The following is a 27,086-nucleotide window of genomic DNA, read 5'->3' on the forward strand; positions in this document are numbered from 1 at the left end:
AGAGAAGAAGAGTATGTGGAGGAGGAATCATGCAGACCCCGTTGGACTGTACAGGAAGGTCACCAGGAAAGACACACCGGACTGCAGCATCGGCAGAAACTGAGGCAGACACCTGGTGGATTAGAAAAGCATGCAGACAGTCTGGTTATGTGGCATAGGGACCATGGCCACGCCAGGTCCCGCATACGGAAACACAGTGAAGTGAAATACCAGCCTTCAGACGGTAGCAGGCATGCAGATAGGGACCTGGAAAGTAGGGAACCCCACAAACCAGCATGTGGTGCATTGTAGAATGCCAACGGAGACACTCAAGGAGACCCACTCTGAACTACACCTTGGCAGTGGGCTAACTAAACCACCGTCCACGGTGTGGAAGAGTATGGTAGGTGACCCGATGTAGTAGGCCATGCGGAACACCATCTGGTCGAACCATAATACGATTCTTGAGCGCACAGGGTCACTCCATGCAACCACCCACAAAAGGCAGGGAACTGGAGTGAAGCCCATCCAACGGGCGATCTGGTGGTGTAGAAGACCCAACAGACGAAGGACTGTGACTAGCATCCATTCCATGTAACTATAGGGACCCTCCTCCAGATTCCTCAACGCAGCAGTCCTGAGATCAAATACTGAAGGCGGTGGAAATTGCACGTATAACAGCCTGGTTGAACAAAAACACCTCCAAGTGCTGGCAAAACGGATACAGGCAAAATAACAGTGCCATTTTGTCATAGGTGGGAGGCCTGGGAGACATGGATAGAAACCCCAACCCCCTTGGAGATAGGGGAAGGTAGAGGAGAAGTGGAATCTATCCTGATAGGGTCCACAGGACTCGCTTGGTCAGTTCTACATATACCCTGCACAGCAGTGGGCACCAGAACTCCAGCCGCAGATACAGCAGCCGATGATAGGCAGTGTAGGATACCATGCAGACCACAGTCTGGTGTACTCATATGCGACCATAGTAGCCAACTGGTAACTCCATCGGACATCTCGCACAGTAGTGAGGTACCGGAACTCCAGCTGCAGATACATCAGCTGATTGATGTGTGACAGGCGGCAGTGGAGCACTGTCTTACTGACTGGTATGGTTCATAGAGGACAACAAGTCATGACGTCGGGCACCTCGCAGTAGAGAGGTACCGGAACTCCAGCCGCAGCTACATCAGCCGTGTGATTGGCAATGTAGGAAGCACGCAGACCACTGGCTCACTGCTATCAGTCCATAGTAGACAGTCACTCCATCGGACACCTTGCTCAGTAGTGAGGTACCGGAACTCCAGCCGCAGATACAACAGCCGTGTGATGTGTGACAGGCGGCAGAGGAAACCAGGCAGACCATTGTCTGGCTTATTGGTGTGGGTCCATAGTATACAACGGAGCATATCTTCAGACACCTCACACCGCAGTGGGGTACCGGAGAAGCAGCCGTGACATGCTAGACTACTGTCTGGCATAAAGATAACAGGACCAATCCAAGCCCATGCAGGAATAATCACATGGAGACCCTCCGCTAAATGTGGGGATCCAGAGCACTAGCCGCGGATGCTGTAGCCTGTGAGCTCTGCCGCATACGTCCAGAATCGAAGATTCAACCAGCTAGATTCACCCTTGAAGATTCAACCATCTATGGCCACCTGCCTTAAGCCACCTGCCAAACGGGGGACCTGGACCCAGGGTACACCGCCAGGCGCTGGTTATTGGCAAGGAGGGGTTAACAGCCCACCCAGCAATGCACTGTGCCCCTAGCTCGCAGGTGGGGGTTCAGGCAGCGCCATGATCCAGTCGCCCCACGGTAGACAGAGAAAAACTAAACTTCAGACTGAAACTAGGAAAAATACAAAGTGAAGAAACATCAGGTCTGGGGAGCTTCCAGACCTGTGTCTTGCCTCCTGCTGACACTAGCTAAAACTGGTTACCTCACTTCCAGTGGGGGGGGGGTATATCCTGCCAGGGAGTAGTCGACTTTTTTCCTAGTGTCAACAGCATATATTTATCAGTAAGGTGTCTCCAAACAAAGAGCGACCGAGAAAAACCAACAACTTGTACTCACGTTCCACGGTTCCCTGTCACTGGTTCTGATGCCTGATCCACACTGCTGCCACTGACTGGTCTCCATCTAGACAACACTGTCAATCACAGACTGATACAGGTCACTGCTTTGGCTTGTCAGCCACTTCCTTGTGTCAAGAAATTCCAGGTAGTGGTATGTGGCATGGATTGAGCACCGTCAGAATGGCAGCAGTGTGGGATTGCAGTAGAGTACAGTTTTGTCATTTTGAATTTCCTGTGGTCATTTTTCCAAGTAAAAATATATAGATGGACAAACCATTTAACAAATCACAGTCCAACATGATGGTCTAAAGGAGTGGCAAATATTAACCTTATATAGAATTTAAAGATAATGTTATCAGGTTTATGCAGTTCTGTCTAAAAGTGCAACATAAAGATGCAGATTCTACCTCCATCAGCTTCTTTGCAGTAGTTTCTTAAAATCACAGTTTATCATTCGCTGTTGGCAACAACGTGCATGTGCCCTGTACCTTGCAATATTCAAGCTGCCATTCCACGTCAATAAACAAATTTCTGTCTATACCATGTATAAAACAAAACGCTGTCAATTGTGGTGGGAGCAGCAGCTCATGAATATCACATTTTACAGAGCGTGCCAAAGCCAGAAGTGAAATAAGTGGGAGAAAGGGAACGTATCTATCTTGCTACAGGGATGTGGAAATTCTATCGCCCGATGCCCGGGACAAGTAGTTTTGGGCGCCGGGCAGGTGAATTGTTTATAGATTTAGCCCTGTATCGGGCGAGCAGGGACAGACCGACTTCCCCCTTATTTTTCTTTAATGTCTGTGTGAGGCGCAGGAACGGATGGAAGTCTACACCGACACTCAGAGTGTATGGAGGGGGCGGCGGCCTCCAGCTGACTGCAGAGCCCCCTTATCTCCCCTCCCGGAGGATGGACAGAGCTCAGAAGACACAGCAGGGTGAGAGAAAGGACGTAGACAGCTCCGTGCACAGCTCCCCCCTCCCCCGCACACAGCTCTATCCCTCCCCCTCCCGTCTCCCCAGGACGTAATCCACCACGGGGAGGTTGCTAGTTTGCACGGGGAAAACACAGAGTGGGGGAGGGGAGAGAGGAGAGGACGTCCGGTGTGAGGGGAGATTTATAACCCATGTAACCTCACACCGGCCGGGACTACAGCTCTGATGTCCACTCATGGCGGCTCAGGTGAGGAGACAGAGAATGCAGGCGACAGGAAGGGTGGTTGTATTTGTATGGTGTGAGTGTATGTAATGTATGATGGGGGGGGCAGCGGCAGGTGTATGTATGATGTGTGCATATGTATGGTGTATATCACTGGTGGATATGTATGGTGTGAGTGTATGTAATGTATGATGTGTGTATGATGTCTATGTGTGATGTGTGTATGATGTCTGTGTGTGATGTGTATGTAATGTATAATGTGTGTATAATGTCTGTGTGTGATGTGTATGTAATGTATAATGTGTGTATGATGTCTGTGTGATGTGTATGTAATGTATGATGTGTGTATAATGTCTAAGTGTGATGTGTGTGTATGTAATGTATGATGTGTATATGATGTCTAAGTGTGATGTGTGTATGTGAGGTATGATGGGCAGCGGCAGGTGTATGTATGATGTGTGCATATGTATGGTGTATATGTATGGTGTGAGTGTATGTAATGTATGATGTGGGGGGCAGTGGCGGGGGTGTGTGTATGTATGATATGGGGGCAGTGGCTGGTGTATGTATGATATGTTTATGCATGAATGTTTTGTATAGGAGCGGACTGTCACGTCGGGCATTAGGGCAGTTGTGCCATCTAATTTTATTTCTTTTTAGTGGCACCCGCAGTAAATTGCACCCCCAGAATCCCCCCCTTCATACTCGCCCGACGACCAAGAGCCCCACGGATGCACACAAACACGCCCAAACCAAAACTACAACTCCCAGCATGTTGGACCATAACCTAAACTGTAGAACTATAAAGTGTAACATGCTGGGAGTTGTAGTTTTGGTTTGGGGCATGCTGAGTGTTGTAGTTACTAACTGCAATTCCCAGTATTCCTTGACACATCCTATGGCTCTGCAACTGACACAAACCAAAACTACAACTCCCAGCATGTTACACAATAACCTTAACTGTACTACTATACAGTGCAACATGCTGCAACACCCACAGAACCATAGGCTGTATCAGGGCATGCTGGGAGTTGTAGTTATCTACTAACTAAATGCAACTGCCAGCATTTTCTGACACAAAATGCAGCACATAAACTGGAGAAGCCGAACCCCCCCCCCCCCCCCCAGTAACACATAAGTCCCTATTGACACTGAAAAATAGTGATTAAAATATTTTAAAAAGTGCGTATACATGTGAATAAGCCCCTTTCCTAATAAAAGTTTCCAATTTTCTTTAAATAAAAATAATGTACAAAAATAAACATAAGTGGTATCGCTGCATGTGGAAATGTCCAGACTATTAAAATATGTTAATTAAACCGTACGGTGAACGGTGTAAATGTAAAAAATAGTCCAGAATTGCTCATTTTTGGTCACTTCATATGAGAAATTTTTTATAAGGTGATCAAAAAGTTACATCTAGACTTTTCTGTGGTTCCCTCGGGTGTAAGAGGAGCTACAGCTCTCCGGCCGCTAATAGCCCGGCATACTGCGATCGCTGTGGCCGCTATTAAACCATTAGATCACCGCTGTCTAAGTTGTCAGCAGCGTCTAAAGGGATTTTATATCCATCCCTAGTGGTCTGGGGGGGGGGGGGGGGGGGGGGGATCAGACTATTTTGGTTGAAATTATTTCATCAACCAGGACAAGTAGATTTTCTTGAGGGACAAGTAGATTGTGTTCCGCTTAAGTCCCTTGGACAAGTATTTTTTATTTATTTTTTTAATTTCCACACCCCTGTGCTAGATCCACTTCTGGCACTGGCTGAAAGAATTGCATCAAAAATAGCAGTGGTAATTTTCCCAAGAACAGACACCAGCCTTACAGAAAAAGTTTGTGCACTACCTTATCCTCTGTTGGACAAAGATACAAACACTGGAAAGTCGCTGTTAGGTTCTTAGTGAATCTTGGGCCAAATACATCTTTGTCAATTCCAAACTGATGGCGAGATTGCCGAACAATAGAGTCAATGACATATAACCCTGGTACTTTATATTCTGGTTTACACTAGGAGAGAAAAAAAAAAAAGCAAACAAAAGTTATTCTGAGGAGAAATCAGAAGTACTTAATGAGAACCTGATGAACATAGGGAATGCATTCTAGACAATTTGAGATTTTACCATTCAGAACTTATTGCTAAGTGGTATTCTCATCTGAGACATTTATTGCATTTCAAAGCATATGTGTAATTTCTGATGGGAGTCAAAAGGTAGAAGCCTATCCTAACTATTGAAAGAAAGGAAGAGTCTATGTGGGCTTACTCCTCAGAGGTTTATGGGAAATGTAAAATGTTTGTTTCTGTAAAACCAAAAAGTACAATGAAAAAAACACAGCAACTTTTCTAGTTCACCCTTCTACTTTCTAAAGTGCTACACACAATGGTCATGGCATCCCATTTCTGAGGGGTATGAAAGTTTTCACTTTAGTCTTACAATTTAGTTGTACTTTTTACTGAATAGTTATATGGGTGCTGAATTTCATAGCAAAATGGTCTGTGAATGCTATGCTCACGGGGTGCGATGATAGACTTCATAATCACCCTGCCCCCTGACCAAATCATGCCTCCTCAGCCTTAAACACACCCCCTGACCCTAGCATTCATACCTCATTTAACAATAAACTTAATTTGACTTATCAGTGAAAAAAGTCGCTCAAATAGGGAAACCTTTGTCTTGGGAATGGAAGGGAGTAGAAAAAAAAAAAAACATTGTTGAAAACAAGGCACCATAAGCTCTAACCACAGGTCCTCTTAAAAATGAGCGCTTTGAAAAAAAACATGCAACATGTTATGTCTTGTGAAAGTGTCTAGTGTCTAAGTGAAAGGTAAACAAAAGAGGGATTCAAAGAGTTTAAAAATGAAGGCAGGTCTGCACTAGGCATAATAGCATTGTCTGTTCGAGTTCAACCATTCTAGTCAATTGACTTAAAGGCAAACCACAGAGCCGCTTTGCTACCTTAGCTTGACAGTTTGATTTTCCTGCGTTCAACCATACATTACTTGATAAATTAGAACAGTATTTGACAACTTAAAGGAAAACTGTCAGCCCTTTTACCCACAATAAACCTTATACACTGGCTTATAGTGTGCATAGAAGGGGTCACTTAAATATGTAAGTAGGTCCTGAGATATATGTCTCCCAGAAGATCCACTGTTGAAATCAGTTAATTGCGCAGTGGGGTGGGGCTTCATTGGCTTAAATTACATATTCATTGTCTGACTCCACACCCTAGTGACATGGAGTCATTAAGCCCCGCCCCCTTTGAAGCCCCGCCCCCACCGCGATATTCACTGAATTCAGCAGTGGATCTTCTGAGGAACATCTCTCTCGACATAAGTAAGCGACCCCTCGGACTCCTGTTCACTCACACTAAAACCCAATGTATAAGGTTTAATGTGGGTAAACAGGCTGACAGTCTTCCTTTATATGCTAATAAATTTGCTACCACTTCCACTACACTCAGTTTGACCATTATACTGTACCTGTAAAGATTGCTTCCCTGCCCCCATATATCGATCCCCTATCTTCTGCACAAAGTTGGTCCCCAGGGCCTTTGCACAGTATGTGGAATGAATAAATAAGGTGCCAATACTTCGTAATCCTTATATTTATATATGTCAAAATCACTTTAAAAAGGGGTTATTCAGGAATAGAAAAACAGCTAATTTCTTCTAAAAAGGTTGTGTGTAGTATCCATTCACTTCAATGGTACTAGACTGCAATACCACAACCTGAGGATAACTGTGGTGCTTTTTTTCTAATCCTGGATAACCCATTTAAGGGAATGTTCACATGTGCATATTTTGCTGCAGTGTATTTTGCTACCCATTGACTTCAATGGGGAGAAAAAATATGCAGCAAAATATACATGTGATCGCAACCTTAAGTTGGAATCAATCAGTAATGTTTGTGGTAGAACTTGAGCCAAAAAGCACAAGTAAATGCAAAAGATAAGTTTGTACTTGTCTTTTATATTTTTGTTACAAAACTTGATCTGAGATACCAGTCTTCAGGTGCCTCTTATCCTGAATAAAAAGCAGAATTTTTTTTTACCTTTTTGATGAACTTTTCTACAATCTGGACCACGTGTTTGTAAAGCTGTTGGGAAAAGAAAAAAAAAAAAAAAAAAAGTAAAAAATGTGCTCAGTACTGTACTATTTTAAAGGCTGTACTGCTACAGCACAGAACCACAATTAACACGTTTAAATCACAAAAGCCACATGCACATCTTCACAACTTCATTTTTTTCTTTTTTGTCTCACTAAGACTTAAAGCTGCAATATCTTGCACATACATATGTAATGCCCAAGAGCATGATCAGACATTTCGACAAGGTTTGGCACAGAGCCATGCAGACCACAGAACTTTGCAAAAATGGCAGGATACATTATTCATTCACACTTAAAAAGTGGTACTCCGCTGGAAAACATTTGTTTGTAAATTACATCTATTAAAAAAAAAAAACAATCCTTCCAGTACTTAGCTGCTATATGCTTCACAGGAAGTTCTTTTCTTTTTGAATTTCATTTCTGTCTGACCACAGTGCTCTCTGCTGACACCTCTGCATTTTAGGAAGGCAACTGAACCAAGGATATCAGAACAAATTGGTGGTCGATGTGTCCCCCAATGGAACCTCGAACAGCGCTAGTGGGTCACATATGATTAGTTCCCCGATGTGTAGACATGAACTATCCGAGAACCCGAAGAAACAATAACTGAACACTCCCTCGGACAGATAACCAAAAAAGGAACCCCAGAAAAGGGGCGGGAGCTGTTTCCCCCAATGGATCCTTCGAGAAAGATTTTACGGTAAGTCTAAAAAAATCTCCTTTTCTCTATCGGCTCCATTGGGGGACAGAGAATAAAAAGGTCAGGCAGTACCACCGCCGCCTGCAACACCTTACGGCCCAGACTAGCATCAGCCGATGCGAAGGTATGAACCTGATAGGATTTCAAAAAAGTGTGCAAAGACGACCATGTGGCCGCTTTACAGATCTGCAAGGCCGAGGCCTTGTTTCAGAGAGCCCAGGATGCTCCCACAGAGAGGGGGGAATGAGCCAAAACCCTGAAAGGTGGGGTCCTCCCCTTGCAGCGGTAAGCTTCCAAAATAGCACATCGGATCCACCGAGAAATGGTGGCCTTAGAAGCAGGCTGTCCCTTCCAACGGCCTTCCATAAGGACGAAAAAAGTATCGCACTGACGAAAGGAAGAGGTGACGGAAAGATACGTCCGAAATGCACGAAATACATCCAATTTGTGGAGCAGGTGCTCCCTTGGACGAGAAGGAGCAGGACAAAAAGACAGAAGGATGATGTCCTCGTTGACATGAAAAGCCAAAACGACTTAGGCAAGAAAGACGGATCTGGTCGGAAAACAACCTTGTCCTGAAGAATTATCAGGAAAGGAGAACGGCAGGAGAGCGCTGACAGTTCAGAAACTCTCCTAATGGAGGTAATAGCTATAAGAAAAAGAATAGAAAGGGCCGAAACCTGACCCTTAAGGGAACTGAGAGCCAGCCCTAGTTCCAACCCCGACTGTAAAAAGGAAAGGAGACGGGGCACGGAAAAGGTAACTGGAGAAAAAGTAAGACCGCCAGGTACGGTGGTAAATTTTCGCAGAGGAGGGCTTGCGAGCCCCAAGCATGGTGCAAATTACCTGGGAAGAGAAGCCGCGGGCCCTTAGAACCGCGGTCTCAACCGCCACGTCGTCGAAAATGCAGCAACTATAAATTCGGGTGGCAAAGGGGACCCTGTGACAGTAGGTCTGGACGAAGAGGAAGGCGGGACGGAACGTCGTCCAGAAGCCAGACCACGGCGGCGTACCATGCCCTTCGAGGCCAGTCTGGAGCCATCAGAATGGCGGGGACTCCTTCCACCTTGAGCTTCCTCAGGACCCTGGGAAGGAGAGGAGGGAACAGGTAGGGCAGGACAAAGCCCGACCACGGAATTACTAAAGGCATGCGCGGCTAGAGCCAGGGGGTCCCTGGACTTTGACACAAACTTCGGTACTTTCCGGTTGTGTAGAGATGCGAAGAGATCCACGTCCAGGGCCCCCCAGAGGTCGCAGATCTGCACGAATACCTCCGGAAGAAGAGACCACTTTCCGGGGTCGGCTGAGGACCAACTGAGGAAATCCGCTTCCCAATTGAGAACTCCCAGAATGTGAATGGCCGAAATGGCTGGAACCACTTGTTCCGCCCAGAGGAAGATCTTTGACACCTCAGACATGGCCGCTGAGCTGCGAGTGCCGCCCTGCCGATTGATTATGCCACAGCTGTGGCATTGTCTGACTGGACAAGGACAGGGTGACCCAGAAGCAGGGACTCCCAATGCTTCAGACAAAGCTAAATCGCCCTCAGTTCCAGAATGTTTATGGAAAGAAGGGCTTCTTAGGGAGGCCAGAGGCCCTGAACAGTCTGATCCCTGAAGACACCCCCCCAGCCCGACAGGCTGGCGTCCGTCGTTACCACCTGCCAGTGGAGGGGGAGGTATGAACGCCCCTGAAGAAGAGGGGAGCGGAGCCACGAGCGCAGAGATCGCAGAGTCCGGAGCAGGAGAACAATCTTGCGATCGAGAGAGAGAGAGGGGACCTGTCCCATCGTGCAAGCATCGCCAGCTGAAGAGGACGGTAATGAAACTGGGCAAAGGGTACGGCCTCCATGGCTGTCACCGTCCGACCCAGGACTTCCATGCAAGTACTGATGGAGACCCGGGATGGTGTCCCGAGGGAGCAGACTCCCGACAAGAGGGCCAGACGTTTGTCCGGCGGAAGGCGAATCTAAGCAGAGGCAGAGTCGAACTGAAGCCCCCAAGAAGACCAGAGACTGGGTGGGGGAGAGAACAGACTTGTCTCAGTTGACCATCCACCCGATGCGACATAAGGGCTGAAGAGAGAGGCTCACATTCTCCAGAGCCTGGGCTCTGGTGGGGGCTTTGATGAGAAGGTCGTCCAAGTAGGGTATCACTGAGACCCCTCTTGACCATAACAGAGCTACCACAGGTGCCAGAATCTTGGTAAAGACTCGTGGTGCTGTGGCAAGACCGAAGGGGAGAGACACAAATTGATAATGACCTCCCGGAACCGCAAAGTGGAGGTACCGCTGGTGTCCGGGAAAAATTGGAACGTGGAGGTAGGCATCCTTGATGTACACCGAGGAAAGAAACTCCCCTTGATACATAGATGCCACCACCGAACGGAGAGATTCCATTCGGAAATGGCGGATAAGAAGATGGTGGTTGAGACGTTTGAGATCCAGGATTGGCCGCACAGAACCATTTTTTTCTTGGGAACCACGAAAAGATTGGAATAAAAACCCCAAAAGCGTTCCCTTGAAGGAACTGGGATGATGACACCGTGGACGAGAAGGGACTGAAGAGCCTCCCGAAATCCCCTCGCAAGAGAGGGAGATCGGGGAGCATGGGACAGGAAAAAAACGATCCCTCGGAAGGGAGGCAAATTCTATCCGGTATCCGTCGGACACCACGTCCCTGACCCAGGAGTCCTGAATGTGCGTGGTCCAAATGTCTCGAAACAAACAAAAGACGACCTCCCACCCGGAAAAAAGCTGCGGGCGGGGGCGTCCCTTCATGCAGAAGTGGGTTTGCGTTTGCCCGCTTTGGCAGCAAAACGGTCGGGACGGTTGGTGTCCGACTTCCACGAGGGACGGGCCTTGAAAAAGGGAACCTTCTTTTCCCGTGGAGGCGCCTGGTTGGACCCTTTAGAGGAGCCAGATGTCCGGAAGGAAGAAGACTTCCTAAGGAAAGAAGTGCTAGGTTTGTTTTGAGGTAATAAAGAGCTCTTGCCTCCAGTTGCTTCAGAGATAATCTCATCCAGGCGCTTGCCAAAAAGACAGGAACCAGTAAAAGGAATCTCGGTGAGAGACTTCTTGGATGCAGCGTCCATGTTCCAAGCTTTAAGCCAAATGAAACGACGGAGGGCCACTAGATTACCGGTGGCATAAGCAGTGCAGCGAGCTGAGTGCAAGGAAGCAGAACACAGGAAATCTCAAGCTTTGGAACATTGGAGGGCCAGAGCAGACAGTTCTTCCGGGGGAGAACCTGAAAGAATGCCCTGACGGAGTTGGGACTGCCAAACCGAGAGGGCCTTAGACACCCAGGTGGAGGCGAAGGCAGGGAGCAGGGAAGAACCCGCTGCTTCAAAGGCATACTTCGCTAACAACTCAACCTTTTTGCTCGCAGGATCCTTGAAGGCCGCTGCATCCGCCAGTGGCAAGGTAGTAGCTTTAGAAAAGTTGGAAACGGGAGGATCCACCGACTGAGAGGAAGTCACTTTGGAAACAAGGTCCTTGTCTAAAGGAGTTCAGTGTCCACACGGTCCTCCGAATCAGATGCCGAATCGGAACCCTCGGCCGCTAGCTCTCCAGGAGAGTGCGAACGTGTGGAGGCAGCCCTGGAAGAGGGAGACTCCGACCTGGTACATGGTTCAGGAAAGCCAGAGCCGCGACCGCGGGAACGTCCTCTAGAAAAGTGATGCGTGTGGCCTAAAGAAGTGGTCGGGCGAGACCTGTGAGAGGAATGCCCGTGCCTACCAGTAGACTCCTGGGAAGAGTCAGAGGAGACACCCCTATTACACTTATCCAAAGTGTAGGGAGAAGGGGGAACGGGACCTTCTAGAGGGCCGGTGAAGGGTAGACCTCTCCAAGGCAGTCACCACAGAACGGGAGACCTGTGCCAAGTCGGATATAGACTGGGAGGGGGAGGAAACCCAGGGTGGAGGGGCGGCCGAACCCACCAGGTCTGAAGGGGCACCTGGGTAAGAAATAGTGTCCCAAGGCAGCTGCTGTGAGGAGAACTCTGCACCGTGCTGAGGGAGAGAGAAAAGACGCCGGCCAATAGGAGGAAGAGGCCGGGTCAGGGCAAGGAGCTCTGCGATTGGCCCCTGCACGGCCCCACGCACGCACAGCGCTGATTGGTGGCCCTTTTCGCGCTGCTGAGGCGCTTATGCGGCCAGGTGGGCGGAGCCAACGTCGGCCAGGCCATTGAAGATATACAGCGGGACTCATCTAAAAAAAATACTCCACCTGCAGGGAATAAATATACCCCGGCCAGTCCCAGCTTCTGTAGGATAGGGACAAAAAAAAACAAAGGGTCTCCAGCTGTTGCAAGACCTAGGGAGAGAAAGATACTCACCTCATGCTGAAGAACTTACCTAAAGAAGTCTTCAGACTGTAGTCTTCAGTCAGCATTTTCACCTGCGGCAAGCCAAGCTCATAGCGAGGCAAACAGGGAGGTAGGGGGACCCGGACCCATGAGGTACAACCCCAAGCGCTGACCGTTGGCGAGAGGGGGTTAACAGTACATCCAAGATGCCTGCCACCTCTCGCAATGGGGAAACAGTGAACATTGCGTTCCTGAGTCCCCACCTGAAAACAGAAATAAAAAGGAATAAAGAACTAACATTCCCTAAACCTAATATAATAAAAAAATATGAGACTTTGTCTGGAGAAGACCAGACCATGTCCACCTCCTTAAGACACTAAGCAAAAACTGAATTGCTCAGTGGCCTGGAGGCGGGTATATCCTGCTGGGAGGAGCCGACTTTTTGGTTACCATAGTGTCAAGCTCCTAGAGACAGCAGCATATACCTAGAGTCTGTGTCCCCCAATGGAGCAGATAGGGAAATTCATATCGTGCAGCACAAAAATTTCAGTATTCAGTATGAACCGGTATACCGCCCAGCACTATGGTAGGGGCAGACTTTTTGTTGCCTAGTGTCAGCAGCATATACCCATGGTCTGTGTCCCCCAATGGAGCCGAACGAGAATTTTTTTTAATGTAATATACATAAATTGTATACAAAATAGAGCCTTATTTTTGATGGTCTTTCATATAAAGCAGATTTTACACTAATTATAATTTTTCTTGTCACTATTGAAGGCTATAACAGCAACACTTAGCATTCCATAATAGACTGAGCAAACTGATAGCTCTGATGTATTTTAGGTACCTAGGGGTTCATGGTATAGAGGTTCCTCTTTTTATTATACGTGGTCACTAGACCAGGGCAATCAAAGGTTTAAACAGCTTGGACTGGAAGCCCCTCTGATCCCAGACGTAAGCTCCACTGTCAGAGCATCTGGCTCTAAGATGAAATGAAGATACCTACGCACTATTTATTATACAGAGGCATAAAAATGTGTATTGGCGGTCTATATGGCATTAACATATGCATCTCAAAGCCTAGTTTTCCAATGGAATACATATGCAGACAAGGAAAATATTGGATTTTACCCCTCTACCCCAGGTTTACTGACTGAACTTCTAAAACTGGGGTACTAAACGGATAAAAAATTAAATGTTAACAACTATATGCCCTATTTTTTTTATTCACATTTTGGGAAATAAGCTATACAGACTTTCCAAAATCATAAAAAAGTAACACAAGAAAAAAGGCTACACACCCACTTTAGCAATAATCCAACTACATATCTATCTTAACTGTTTGTACAAGTAGCACAAGTACATTAAAAGCCTTACCTTAATGGCTTTAATTGCTGCTTTAGTTATTAGAATCATTTTTGCTCGAGAAATTGGAGGTTTCATATCCATGAGCGCAAAGAGCTAGGAAAAAAAAAAAAATAGAACAAAATGAGAAGAAAAAAATCAAATTATTGTGAAGCACTATTAACCATTTAAGTTCATATCCGAGACACTTCCCAAACTTAAAATCATTAAAGTGAACCTGTCAACAGAAAAACTTGGTGTAATTAAGCCCATGGCTAGTCATCATGATTCCAATAGTTTTTAACCCCTTCCCGCTATAGGACGTATGCACAATCATCCGACACGTTCACGCAATTGGATGTATGCATACGTCATAGCGATCTCCGGCACTGCCGCGGGCAGCGCAGGAGAGGGGCGATGGGACTCTGCTGTTAATCACAGCCGGAGTCCCGTCACAGCTGCAATCGTGCGGGTCCCTGCAGCATTAACCCCATAGATGCCGTGATCAAACCTGATCACGGCATCTATGGTGTTGACAGGGGCAGCGCTCTCCCCCTGTTCTTCAACGGCGGCACCGCGATACAGTCGCGGGTCGCTATTGGATGCTATGGCAGCAGGATGTCAGATCATGACCTTCTGTATGCCTGCTACGGAAGCCTGTGAGATCCAGCCAGAGGCTGGAGCGCACAGGCTGTAGTGTCTGCAGCTCATCAGGTTATACTGTGCTGCAGTACAAATGTATTGCAGCATAGTATAACCTGTAAAAAATTTAAAAGTTCTTCAATAAAAGTATGAAGTGTAAAAAAAAAAAAATTTTTTTTTTTTTTTGAAATGCCCCTTTCTGAAGCCCTGTATTATCACCAAAAAAGATCAAAAACACAAATCATATACATAATAGGTATTGCCATGTCCATAATGACGTGTACTATAAAACTATGTCAATTATCTCGCATGGTGAACACCAGAAACAAAAAAAACAAAAAAAAAAAGCGTAAAATTCACCAATTTTGGTAAAAACAGGAGAATAAAAAAGATCAAAAGGTAGCACAAAAATTATTCCAATAAAAAGTACAGCTCATCCCACAAAAAATAAGCCCTTACTCAATGGCAAAAAAAGTTACAGCTGTTGGAAAATGAATGGCAGAAAAAGAATTTGGCTCAGAAAAGGAAAAAACATAGAAAGCTATATAAAATGGGTATCCCCATAATCGTACTGACCCACAGAATAAAAATAACATCACTTTTACCGCACAGTGTACACCATAAAAAAAATTATAAAAATGCCAGAAATTTTCCAGTTTTTCACAATATTTTGAAGTTTTTCACAAAAATGCTTCATGTGTCAACAAAAAGTACAATGTCACGAAAAAAACAGGGCTGTGGAGTCGATAGATAAATGTTTAGACTCCGACGTTTTCCGTACTTCCAACTCTGACTCCGACTCCTCTGTATTAATATGCAAATGTATTTTATACATTCCTTGAAGGAAAGAAAGGCAACATACTTGTCATTACCACAGGACTACTGGCTGGGAACCCAACAGTCTACTGTATTGAACAGTTTGTGTGCTGATCTGCTGCTAAAGATAGGGCAGTGGGAGGATCCAGGAAGGGGCATTATAAAACATGATTTCCCTAGTAGAATCCCATAGTCATGTTTAAAGTTTAAAGGGGTACTCCGCCCCTAGAAATCTTATCCCCTATCCAAAGGATAGGGGATAAGATGTCAGATCGCCAGGGTCCCGCTGCTAATGGGGACCCCCGGGATCGCCGCTGCGGCACCGCGATTTCATTACTACACAGAGCAAGTTTGCTCGGTGCGTAATGACGGGCGATACAGGGGACGGAGCAGCTTGACTTCATGGCTCCACCCATCGTGACATCACGGCCCGCCCCTTTAATGCAAGTCTATGGCAGGGGCGTGGCTACCGCCACACCCCCTCCCATAGACTTGTATTGAGGGGGCTGGCCGTTACATCACGAGGGGCGGAGCCATGACGTAGAGATGCTCCGGCCCCTGTATAGCCCATCATTGTGCACAGAGCAAACTTGCTCTGTGCAGTAATGATAGCGCGGTGCCGTAGCGGCAATCCCGGGGGTCCCCAGCAGCGGGACCCAAGCGATCTGACATCTTATCCCCTATCCTTTGGATAGGGGATAAGATGTCTAGGGGAGGAGTACCCCTTTAAGCTAACAATCGAGTTTACAAGTTTTTATAGCCTTAGCTAAATGGCAGCAGTTTTTCCAATGGGTTACAGCTTCAGTCGAACTATTGACCCCCCCCCCCATTCCCTTCACTTATACAAGTGTCTCTAGTCCTGCAAAAAACATTTACTTAATCCCTTATCAGTGAGAGGCTAGGTTACCCATGGGTTCCCTGTAACAGCAGAACACAACACTATGGAAAGTATAAGTATTACTGCTCCTAATTGTGAGTTGTGTGCCATATAGTAAAGCACATGAAAAGCTTCTTCACGGTCACTTAACGTGTTCGTTTTGCTGTTACGTGAGGCACTGCATGCATTGGTCTTTATTCTTAAAGTAGAGAAGTCAATAATTATAACTTTTTGTGAATTGGGACATTTAAACTTGCTTATTTTTTTATTCCAATCTAAATTTAGTAGGAGTCTGTGCATTGTTTGCCGACTCCAGGTACCCAAAATTTCATCCAAATCCGACTACACAGCCCTGGAAAAAAACTCTCAGAATCGCTTTGCTCACAAAAAGCGTTCTAAAGTTATTACCATTTAAAGAGATACATGTCAAATAAAAAAATAGCCTGGTCATAGAGGTAAAAAATGGGTCGGTCCTTAAGGGGTCATGTGGCGTTTAAATGCCAGCAGCTGGACAGGATAAAAATATATATAAAAATTTAAACAAGAAAGCTGAACTTAACGGGGTAATCCCCCCCCTAGACAGATTATCCCCCATCCAAAGGATAAGATGTCTGATCGGGGTGGTCTGGCCTTTAGGACCCCCGTGATCTCCGTGCAGCACCCAGCGTTGTGAACATTTTGTTCAGAACGCTTAGTGCAAGCTCCCGTGGCGTCACGCCCCGCCCCCTCCATTTGTGTCTATTATAAGGGGCAGGACATCACGACAACGGCCGCCCGCACCAAGCGTTCTGAACATAATTTTCAGAATGCTGATTGCTGCACGAGGATCTCTATCCTTTGGATAAAGAATAAGATGTCTAAGGGCAGAATACTCCTTTAACTCCCACTATTCCCCAGTATCTTACTCACGATACCTTTGCTTCCATCTTTTCCTCCCATCAGACTGATGTTTTCCATTATCTGACTGATGCTCAGCTAATTGTTGGCTGAATTAAAGGGGTAGTCCAGTGGTGAAAAAAGTATCCCCTATCCTAAGGATAAGGGATAAGTTTGAGATCGCGGGGGGTCCGACTGCTGGGGCCCCCTGCGATCTCTCTGTACGGGTGCCAGGCTCTCCGGCCAGATAGCGGGTGTCGACCTCCGCACGAAGTGGCGGCCGACACGCCCCCTCAATACATCTCTATGGCAGAGCCGGAGATTAAGGGGGCGTGTCAGCCGCCGCTTCGTGCGGAGGTCGACAAGCCCCCTTCCGGCGGGCTGTCGGGGCTCCGTACAGGAGATCGCAGGGGGCCCCAGAGGTCGGAAACCCTGTGATCTCAAACTTATCCCCTATACTTAGGATAGGGAATAAGTTATTCACCACTGGACTACTCCTTTAATGTCCTGCCTTGACCAGCGATTGGCAAAGCAGCAGTGTGACGCATAGCGCCCCAGCACCAGGAAGAAGACAGGGAACCGGGCTCAATTCGTGACACTGTCTCTCAGCCTATCACTGGCCAAAGCGGGACATTGCGGTAGTCCGATGCGCTGACCACAAGAAGCTGGACCAGATCGCAGTGGAGGAACCAGGAGCAATATACCGATGGAGTGGCAAAAAGTTGCTTTTTTAACCCCTTAACGACCACAGACGTAAATGTACGTCCTGGTTTGGCGGGACTTCCCGCACCAGGACTTACATTTACGTCCTGTGTATGACAGAGCATCGGAAGGGTGCTCGCGTCATACACGGCAGGTTCCGGCTGCTAGCAGCAGCCGGGGACCCGTCCGTAATGGCCGACATCCGCGATCCCGCGGATGTCCGCCATTAACCCCTCCGATGCTGTGATCAATACAGATCATGGCATCTGCGGCACTTTGATTGGATCGTCCGCAGCGCTGCCGCGGGGATCCGATCATCCAGCATGACAGCCGGAGGTCCCCTCACCTGGCTGCGGCCGTCTCCCGGGGTCTTCTGCTCTGGTCTGCGATCGAGCAGAAGATCACTGATAATACTGAGCAGTACTGTGTCCTATGCATAGCACTGCACAGTATTAGCAATCAAAAGATTGCTATAGATAGTCCTCTATGGGGAAATAAGTAAAAAAATAAAAAAAAGTTAATGTAAAAAAAAAAAAAAGTAAAAAAATAAAAAAAAAGTTCAAAATCCCCTCCCAATGAAAACTGTCCGTTTTTCCCATTTTACCCCCAAAAAGCGTAAACAATCTAATCTAAGAGTTTTATATATGCAAATGTGGTATCTAAAAAAAAGTATAGATGGCCGCGCAAAAAATGAGCCCTCATACCGCCCTATATATGGAAAAATGAAAAAGTTATAGGTGGTCAAAATAGGGCAATTTTAGATAACCGATTTTGTACAAAAAGTTTTAGACTCTTTTAAGCGGTACAAAAATATAAAAGTATCTAGCCATGGGTATCATTTTAATCGTATTGACCCACAGAATAAAGAACACATCTAATTTTTACCTTAAAGTTTACAGTGTGAAAACAAAACCCTCCAAAATGTGCAAAATTTTGGTTTTCACTTAAATATCCTCCCTAAAAAAATTTTTTTTTTTGGGGGGGGGGGGGGGTTTGCTGTACATTTTATGGCAAAATGAGAGCTTTCATTACAAAGTACAATTGGTCATGCAAAAAACAAGCCCTTATATATGGGTCTGTAGATGGAAATATAAAAGAGTTATGGATTTTAGAAGGCGAGGAGGAAAAAACGAAAACGCAAAAATAAAATTGGCCTGGTCCTTAAGGTGAAAATGGGATTGGTCATTAAGGGGTTAACCTTATTTACATATTACCAAAAAGGCTTATATTTTAGCACTGGAAAATAAACAAAAAGTATCCCCAAAGTCATGATGACTAGCTCTAACCAACCATGTGCTTATGTACATCCATATTTACTTGTGACAGGCCCACTTTAAACTTACTAATGTACCGTATTTATCGGGGTATACCACGCACCGGCCTATAACACGCACCCTCATTTTACCAAGGAAATTTGGGTAAAAAAAGTTTTTTACCCAAATATCCATGATAAAATGAGGGTGCGTGTGTGCGCGTGTATACTCCGATATACCCCCAGGAAAGGCAGGGGGAGAGAGGCCGTCGCTGCCCGCTTCTCTCCCCCTGCCTTTCCTGGGGTCTAGAGCGCTGCTGTCGGCCCTTTTCACCCCCTGGTTATCGGCGCCGCTGCCCGTTCTGTCCCCCAGGGGGAGAGAAGGGGCAGCGGCACCCATTGCCGGCGCCGCTGCCCCGATGCCTCCCCCCATCCCCGGTGGCATAATTACCTGAGTCGGGTCCGCGCTGCTCCAGGCCTGAGTCGGGTCCGCGCTGCTCCAGGCCTCAGTCGTTGCTATGCGCTGAACGGCGCGGCGCATGACGTCAGAGCGCCGCGCCGTGCATAGCAACGAGGCTGGGGACCAGCGTCGTTTCTATGCACGGCACGGCGCTCTGACGTCATGTGCCACGCCGTTCAGGGCATAGCAACGACGGAGGCCTAGAGCAGCGGAGCAGCGCGGACCCGACTCAGGTAATTATGCCACCGGGGATGGGGGGAGGCAACGGGGCAGCGGCGCCGGCAATGGGTGCCGCTGCCCCTTCTCTCCCCCTGGCTGTCGGCGCCGCTTCTCTCCCCCTGGCTATCGGGGGGTGAAAAGGGCCGACAGCAGCGCTCTAGACCCCAGGAAAGGCAGGGGGAGAGAAGCGGGCAGCGACGGCCTCTCTCCCCCTGCCTTTCCTGGGGGGGTATCGGCGTATAACACAGACTTTAGGCTAAAAATTTTAGCCTAAAAAGTGCGTGTTATACGCCGATAAATACAGTAGTTTTATTTTTAATAATCCAATTGCCCAATTGGAGAAGCCCTCTTGCAATCCTAACACCTACACAGAGAGCGGGGATGGAGAGTTTCAATAGCCAAGAGAACCTCTTCATATGCTCTGCAAAAGCCATAATGGAGAAAAGACTGGCTTAGCTACTGAACTGAGTCACACAGCCTAGCCATTCAAGTCAGTCACTGACAATGAGGAGGAAGCATTCTGCTTTGTCAATAATGTAAAACTAGAGGAACTAGGTGCAGAAAAATGCACCATGAATCAGGATAGTGTATTCAAAATAAATAAGCAAGTTTTAGGATTGTAAACAAACTAGAAAGATTAACCCCTTAGGGACTCAGCCCACTTTTAGCCCTTTTTTGCAATTCTGACCACTGGTAATTTATGCATTAATAACTCTGGGATGCTTTTACTTTTCATTCTGATTCAGAGATTGCTTTGGGACATATTCTACTTTGTGTTAGTGGTAAATTATCAGCGATACTTGCATCATTTCTTCGAAACTCTCTGCTTATAAAAGGAAAATGGACATCCCAAATGAATTTTATATTGATTCACATATACAATATGCCTACCTTATGTTTGCGTCATAAAGTTGACATGTTTTTACTTTTTGAAGACATCAGAGGGCTTCAAAGTATAGAAGCAATTTTCAATTTTTCACGAAAATTTAAAAATCTGAAATTTTTCAGAGACCAGTTACGTGTAAAGTGGATTTGAGGGGCTTTCATGTTTGAAATACCCCAATTATAAAAAACTGCACCCCTCAAAGTATTCAAAATGACATTCAGAAAGTTTGTTAACCCTTTAGGTGTTTCACAGGAATAGCAGCAATGTGAAGGAGAAAATTCCAAATCTTAATTTTTTTACACTCATTAAAGGTGTAAAAGGAGAGAACACCCCCAACAAAAAAAAAAAAAAAAAAAAAAAAGTGTAACAATTTCTCTGAAGGAAAGATCTCATGTGGATGTAAAGTCTTCTGCTGGCGCAGTAGTACGGTCAGAAGGGAAGGAGCATCAATGGTATTTTGGAGAGTGAATTTCTAGCCCCAAAAGGTGCTAGAACAGAGAAAAAAAAAAAAACAGGGCATACTATTTTGAAAACTACACCCCTTAAATGAACATAAATTTTTGCTAGAGTTGGACGTGAAAATGAAAAATTATTTTTTTCACAAAAATTCTGGCGTTACCCCAAATTTTTCAATTTCACAAGGGGTAATAGGAGAAAAAAAAACAAAAACAAAATTTGTAACACCATTTCTTCTGAGTATGGAAATACCCCATATGTAGATGTTAAGTGCTCTGCGGGTGCACTACAATACACATGGGGTATTTCCATACTCAGAAGAAATGGGGTTACAAATTTTGGGGGACCTTTTTCCTATTTTCTCCCTTGTGAAAATGAAAAATTTAGGGTAACACCGGCATTTTTATGTGAAAAAATGTTCTCATTTTCCCATCCAACTTTTAAGTCAATTTGTCAAAAACCTGTGGGGTCTTAAAGGGGTACTCCGGCGCTTAGACATCTTATCCCCTATACAAAGGATAGGGGATAAGATGCCTGAACGCTGGGGTCCCGTTGCTGGGGAACCCCGTGATGTTGCACGCAGCACCCCAGTTAAAATCAGTCCCCGGAGCATGTTCGCTCCAGGTCTGATTACCGGCGACCACAGGGCCGGCGGCGTGTGACGTCACGCTCCGCCCCTCAATGCAAGCCTTTGGGAGGAGGCGTGACAGCTTAAAGCAGGAAACTCACTGTAAACCCCTGCCCGTTTGATTGTACCCTGTACATTCACATGCCATGATAAGGAGTCTGCTGGGGTACCGTCGCAGCTGCAGTGATCACGCCGGTCCTGGCAACATTAACCCCATAGATGCCATGATCAATCCTGATCATGGCATCTATGATGTTGACAGGGGGAGGGGGCTCCCCCTGTTCAACAGCAGCACCACGATACCATCGCGGGTCACCGTTGGTTGCTATGGCAGCAGGTGGTCAGATAATGACCTCCTGTCTGCCTGCTACGGAAGCCTGTGAGATCCAGCCACAGACTGAATCGCACAGTCTGTAGTATCTGCAGCAGATCAGGTTACAGTGTGCTGCAGTACAAATTTATTGCAGAATAGTAAAAAGTGAAAAATAAGAGGTTGTTCAATACATGTATGAAGTGTAAAATAAAACCCTGTATTGTCATCAAAAAAGGATCAAAAACACAAAATATATATATTATATATATTGCCTCGTCCGTAATGACGTGTACTATAAAACTATGCTGCAAACTATCCCGCACATTAAACCTCGTACAAATGGATAAGATAAAAAAAAAAGTACAGCTCAGGCCGCAAAAAAATAAGCCCTCACTCAGTTGCGTCGGACAAAATAAAAAGTTACGGCTGTTTGAAAATGAATGTCAGAAAGAATTTTGCTCAGAAAAGGAAAAAAACAGAAATCTATATAAAATGGGTATCGCCATAATCGCACTGACCCACAGAATAAATATAGAACCACTTTTACCGCACAGTGTACACCATAAAAAATGTTTGTTTTTTTAAACTGCTGAAATTTTCCAGTTTTTCCACAATATTTTTTACTTTCACAAAAAATGCTGCATGTATTAACCAAAATGTACCACTTCTATAAAGTACAATATGTCACACAAAAAAAATAAAAACTCTGAATCACTCCACTCAGAAAGTGTTCTTAAGTTATTACCATACCCAGTCAAATAAAATAAAGCCCCCCCCCCCCCCCCGGTCTTTAACCCCTTACCCCTTAAGGACCAAGTGGTTTTCAATTTTTTGCACTTTTCCACCTTACCTTTTAAAAATCATAACCCTTTCAATTTGGCACCTAAAAATCCATATGATTACTTTTTTTGCACCACCAATTCTACTTTGTAATGACATCAGTCATTTTAACCAAAAATCTATGACGAAAAAAAAAATAAATAAAAAAAAACACTTTTGTATCTTCCGTGGGCTTCTGTTTCTACACAGTACACTTTTCGGTAAAAATTACACACCTTTATTCTATAGATCCATACGATTAAAATGATACCTTACTTATATAGGTTTAATTTTGTCGCTGGAAAATTTATACGTTTAAAAATGTCCTCTTTTGATCCCTTTAACTTTATTTTTCTGCCTATGGGGCGGTAGGAGGGCTCATATTTTGCGCCTTGATATGAAGTTTTTGTCTGCACAATTTTCTGATTGGACTTTTTGATATAAAGAGTGACCAAAAATATGCTATTTTGGACTCTTTGCGTGTACACCATTCACCGTGCGGATTAACGATATATTTTTATAGTTCCTACATTTATGCACGCGGCAATACCACGTTTTAATTTTATTTTTTTTTATGAGAAAAGGGGGGGGTGATTCAGACTTATTAGGGAAGGGGTTAAATCACATTTATATATACCGTATTTATCAGGGTATACCACGAACCGGCCTATAACACGCACCCTCATTTTTCCAAGGAAATTTGGGTAAAAAAATTTTTTTTTTTTTTACTCAAATATCCTTGTTAAAATGAGGGTGCGTGTTTCAGTGGGTATACAGCAATAAAACAGTTTCTGGCCCCGCAGAAGCCACTTTAGATCAATGATTTAAAGCGGGCACTTTAAATCATTGAACTGAGGCAGCTTCTGTGGGGCCATAGTCCTGCCGCCGCCGCCTGATTCAGCCCCCCTCCCCCCCCCCCCCCCCCCGTTCAGACAGCAGCAGGCCCGGGCACAGGAATATATAATAGTCTTGCACTACAGTTGTCCTTTAAAGGATATATTTTTCTAGTTCGGACATTTACGCACGTGGCGATGCCACATGTTTATATTTATTTTTATTTACATTTTTTTTTAATGGGAAAAGGGAAGTGATTTGGACTTTATTAGGGAAAGGGTTAAATCACCTTTATTAACTTTTTTTGCAGTGTTATAGCTCCCATAGGGGAGTGGTCTCCAAACTGCATCCTTCCAGATGTTGCAAAACCATAATTCAAAGCATGCCAAGACTGTCCAGGCATGCTGGGAGTTGTAGTTCGGCAACATCTAGCCCTTCAGATGTTGCTAAACTCCAACTCCCAGCATGCCTGGGCAGTCTGGGTATGCTTGGAGTTGTAGTTTTGCAACAACTAGAGGCACACCGGTTGGGAAACATTATCTGTTTCCTAACTCAGTGTTTCCCAACCCGTTTGCCTCCTCCAAAACTAACTCCCAGCATGAACACAGGTTGGGAAATTGAGTTTCTCGCTGCAAGTTTGAGATGCAGCAAATTTTCCGTAGCAGCTCAAACTCCCAGCGGGACACTCGCTGTGAACCCTGGTCTGTGTGAATGTACCCTAAAAACACTACACTAACAAAAATACTACAACACTACATACTACACACACCCCTACAGTTACCCTAAAACTGCATTTTAGTTACACATCCGACTTTACCGAAGTCATCAAACACCTGGTGGGGTGTTAAGTCTCACTGGACCACTTGTTAAGTGCAATGTGGGGTGTAGTTTTCAAAATAGTATGCCAGGTGTTTTTTTTTTTTGCCGTCATGGCATCATAGGGGCTTCCAAAATGCGACATGCCGCCCCCCCACCAAACCATTTCAACAAAATTCACTCTCCAAAATCCCACTGTCGCTAATTTGCCTCTGAGCCCTCTAGTGCACCCACAGAACACTGTTCACATATGAGGTATTTCCTTACTCGAGAGAAGTTGGGCTACACATTTTGGGGAGCTTTTTCTCCTTTTAACCCTTGTAAAAATTCAAAAACTGGGTATACAAGATTTTGAATTTTCTCCTTCACTTTGATGCTATTCCTGTGAAACACCTAAAGGGTTAAACTTTCTGAATGTCATTTTGTATCCTTTGAGGGTTAAAGTTTTTATAATGGGGTCATTTATGGGTATTTCTAATACGAAGGCCCCTCAAATCCACTTCAAAACTGAACTGGCCCCTGAAAAACTCAAGATTTTGAAAATTTTATTTAAAAAAATTGGAAAATGGCTGCTATACTTTGAAGCCCTCTGATGTCTTCCAAAAGTAAAAACATGTCAACTTTATGATGCAAACAAAGTAGAAATATTGTATGTGTGAATCAATATATAATTGATTTGTTATGTCTATTTTCCTTACAAGCAGAGATCTTCAAAGTTAGAAAAATGCTAAATTTTCTAATTTTTCATAAAAGTTTGGAATTTTCACCAAGAAATCATTCAAGTATCGACAGAAATTTACCACTAAAAAAACTCTCTGAATCAAATTCATAAGTAATAGCATCCCAGAGTTATTAATGCTCAAACTGACAGTAGTCAGATGTGCAAAAAACGCTCTGGTCCTTAAGGTGAAAATGGGCTGGGTCCTTAAGGGGTTAAATCATGTTAGTGGATCGATTTGTGAAATTCAGTTGAAATTGTTTAAAACATTTTCTTTTTGGAACACTGAAGACATCACGATCACAGTGTTCTCTGCTGACATCTGTCCATTTTAGCAACCATGCATAGCAGATGCATGCTAAGGACAGCATGGTGGCTCAGTGGTTAGCACTGCTGCCTTGCAGTGCTGGGGACTTGGTTTCAAATCCCACTAAGGACAACAATAAAGTATTATTATAATAACGTCAGCAGAGATCATTCCAAAAAGAAAAGAATTTCCTCTGTAGTATTCAGCAGCTAATAAGTTCAGGAAGGATTAAGATTTTTTAATAGAAGTAATTTACAAATATGTTTAACTTTCTGCCACCAGTTGATTTAAAAGAAAAAAGGTTTTCACCGGAGTACCCCTTTAAGGTGCAAAAGGGCTCAGTCCTTTAGGGATTAAGGTCAAAATGGGCTTGGTCCTTAAGGGGTTAATGGCTTTACTTGAAAACACTGTGCCAAAACTGCCATGTTTTGCCCGTAGCAACCAAATTACAACTCAGCATTTATATCTTATTCTCTAGTAGATTAAACGCTGAGACTAGTTGATATTAGGGATCGACCGATTATCGGTTTGGCCGATATTATCCCTCCCCCATCCCCGGTTTAATAATTACCTGTTCCCGGGGTCAACACTACTTCTGGCTCCTGCTGCATCCTGCGTTACGCTGTGCGCAATGACGAGTGACGTGACGTCACCGTCAGTGCGCACAGTGACAGCTCAGGAGGACGCCACCGGAGCCAGATGTAGAGTGGCCGGGGCGGTGGAGGGCGCAGAGCGGTGCGGGCGCGGTGATAGGGAGAGAGAAGCGGGCGGCAGCAGCGGTCTATGGCACCGCAAAAGCCGCTGCAGTTCATTGATTTAAAGCGCCCGCTTTAAATCAATGATCTGCATCGGTGTCGCGGGGGGATAAATAGCCGATAACTTATACCGGAATATCGGTATAAATTATCGGCTATCGGCACTAACCTCCACAGATTATCGGTACCGGCCCTAAAAAACGATATCAGTCGATCCCTAGTTGATGTGGGCAAAAACAGACTGGTTTGGATCAGGCAGATTGATAATGCTAGGCCCATGTTTTAAAGGGGTTCTCCGATGCTTACTCATCTTATCCTCTATCCAAAGGATAGGGGATAAGATGCCTGATCGCGGGAGTCCCGCCGCTGGGGACCCCCGGGATCATGCACGCGGCACCCCGTTTGTAATCAGTCCCCGGAGCGTGTTTGCTCCAGGTCTGATTACTGACGACCACAGGGACGGCGGCGTGTGACGTCAAGCTCCGCCCCTCAATGCAAGCCTATGGGAGGGGGCGTGATTGCTGTCCCGTAGGCTTGCATTGAAGGGCAGGGGGGACGTCACACGGGGGCGGAGGCGTGACGTCACTCGCCGCCGGCCTTGTGGTCGTCGGCAATCAGACCCAGAGCGAACACGCTCTAGGGACTGATTACAAACGGGGTGCCGTGTGCATGATCCCGGGGGTCCCCAGCGGTGGGACTCCCGCGATCAGGCATCTTATCCCCTATCCTTTGGATAGGGGATAAGATGTGTTAGCACCGGAGTACCCCTTTAAACCATGCTTATAGGAGTCTTGGGCTGGGTTCACACTATGTTTTTGCCATACTGTTTTCAATCCGTTTTTCTTAAGAAAACCGTATGGCAAAAAACGGATGGAACAGTATTGAAAAAACCTTATGCGTTTTTAAACAGTATACTGTTTTTTAAAAGTGCATACAGTTCCGTCAGTTTTTATTTTTAAAAAACCCATACGTTTTGAAAAGGTTGTCCATTTTTAATGGGAGGGGTCTTGGGTGGGGACTTTAGGATTCAAATG

The 27,086-nt window shown here is 45.5% G+C and overlaps 1 protein-coding gene across 2 annotated transcripts in view; it reads right to left on the minus strand.

Moving 5' to 3' along the window:
* The window catches only part of SCAF4 (SR-related CTD associated factor 4), a 144,836-nt gene that overhangs the window by 103,443 nt on the left and 14,307 nt on the right, over positions 1–27,086 (minus strand). For both annotated transcript variants that reach the window (XM_056559542.1, XM_056559541.1), the window contains exons 2-4: positions 13,710–13,793; positions 7,267–7,311; positions 5,060–5,221 (exon numbers count right to left, since the gene is read on the minus strand). In XM_056559542.1, the coding sequence (XP_056415517.1) occupies positions 5,060–5,221; positions 7,267–7,311; positions 13,710–13,793 (291 nt within the window). The remainder of the gene's footprint in view (positions 1–5,059; positions 5,222–7,266; positions 7,312–13,709; positions 13,794–27,086) is intronic.

Source organism: Hyla sarda, chromosome 2, assembly GCF_029499605.1.
Source record: "Hyla sarda isolate aHylSar1 chromosome 2, aHylSar1.hap1, whole genome shotgun sequence".
Classification (NCBI taxonomy): Eukaryota; Metazoa; Chordata; class Amphibia; order Anura; family Hylidae; genus Hyla; species Hyla sarda.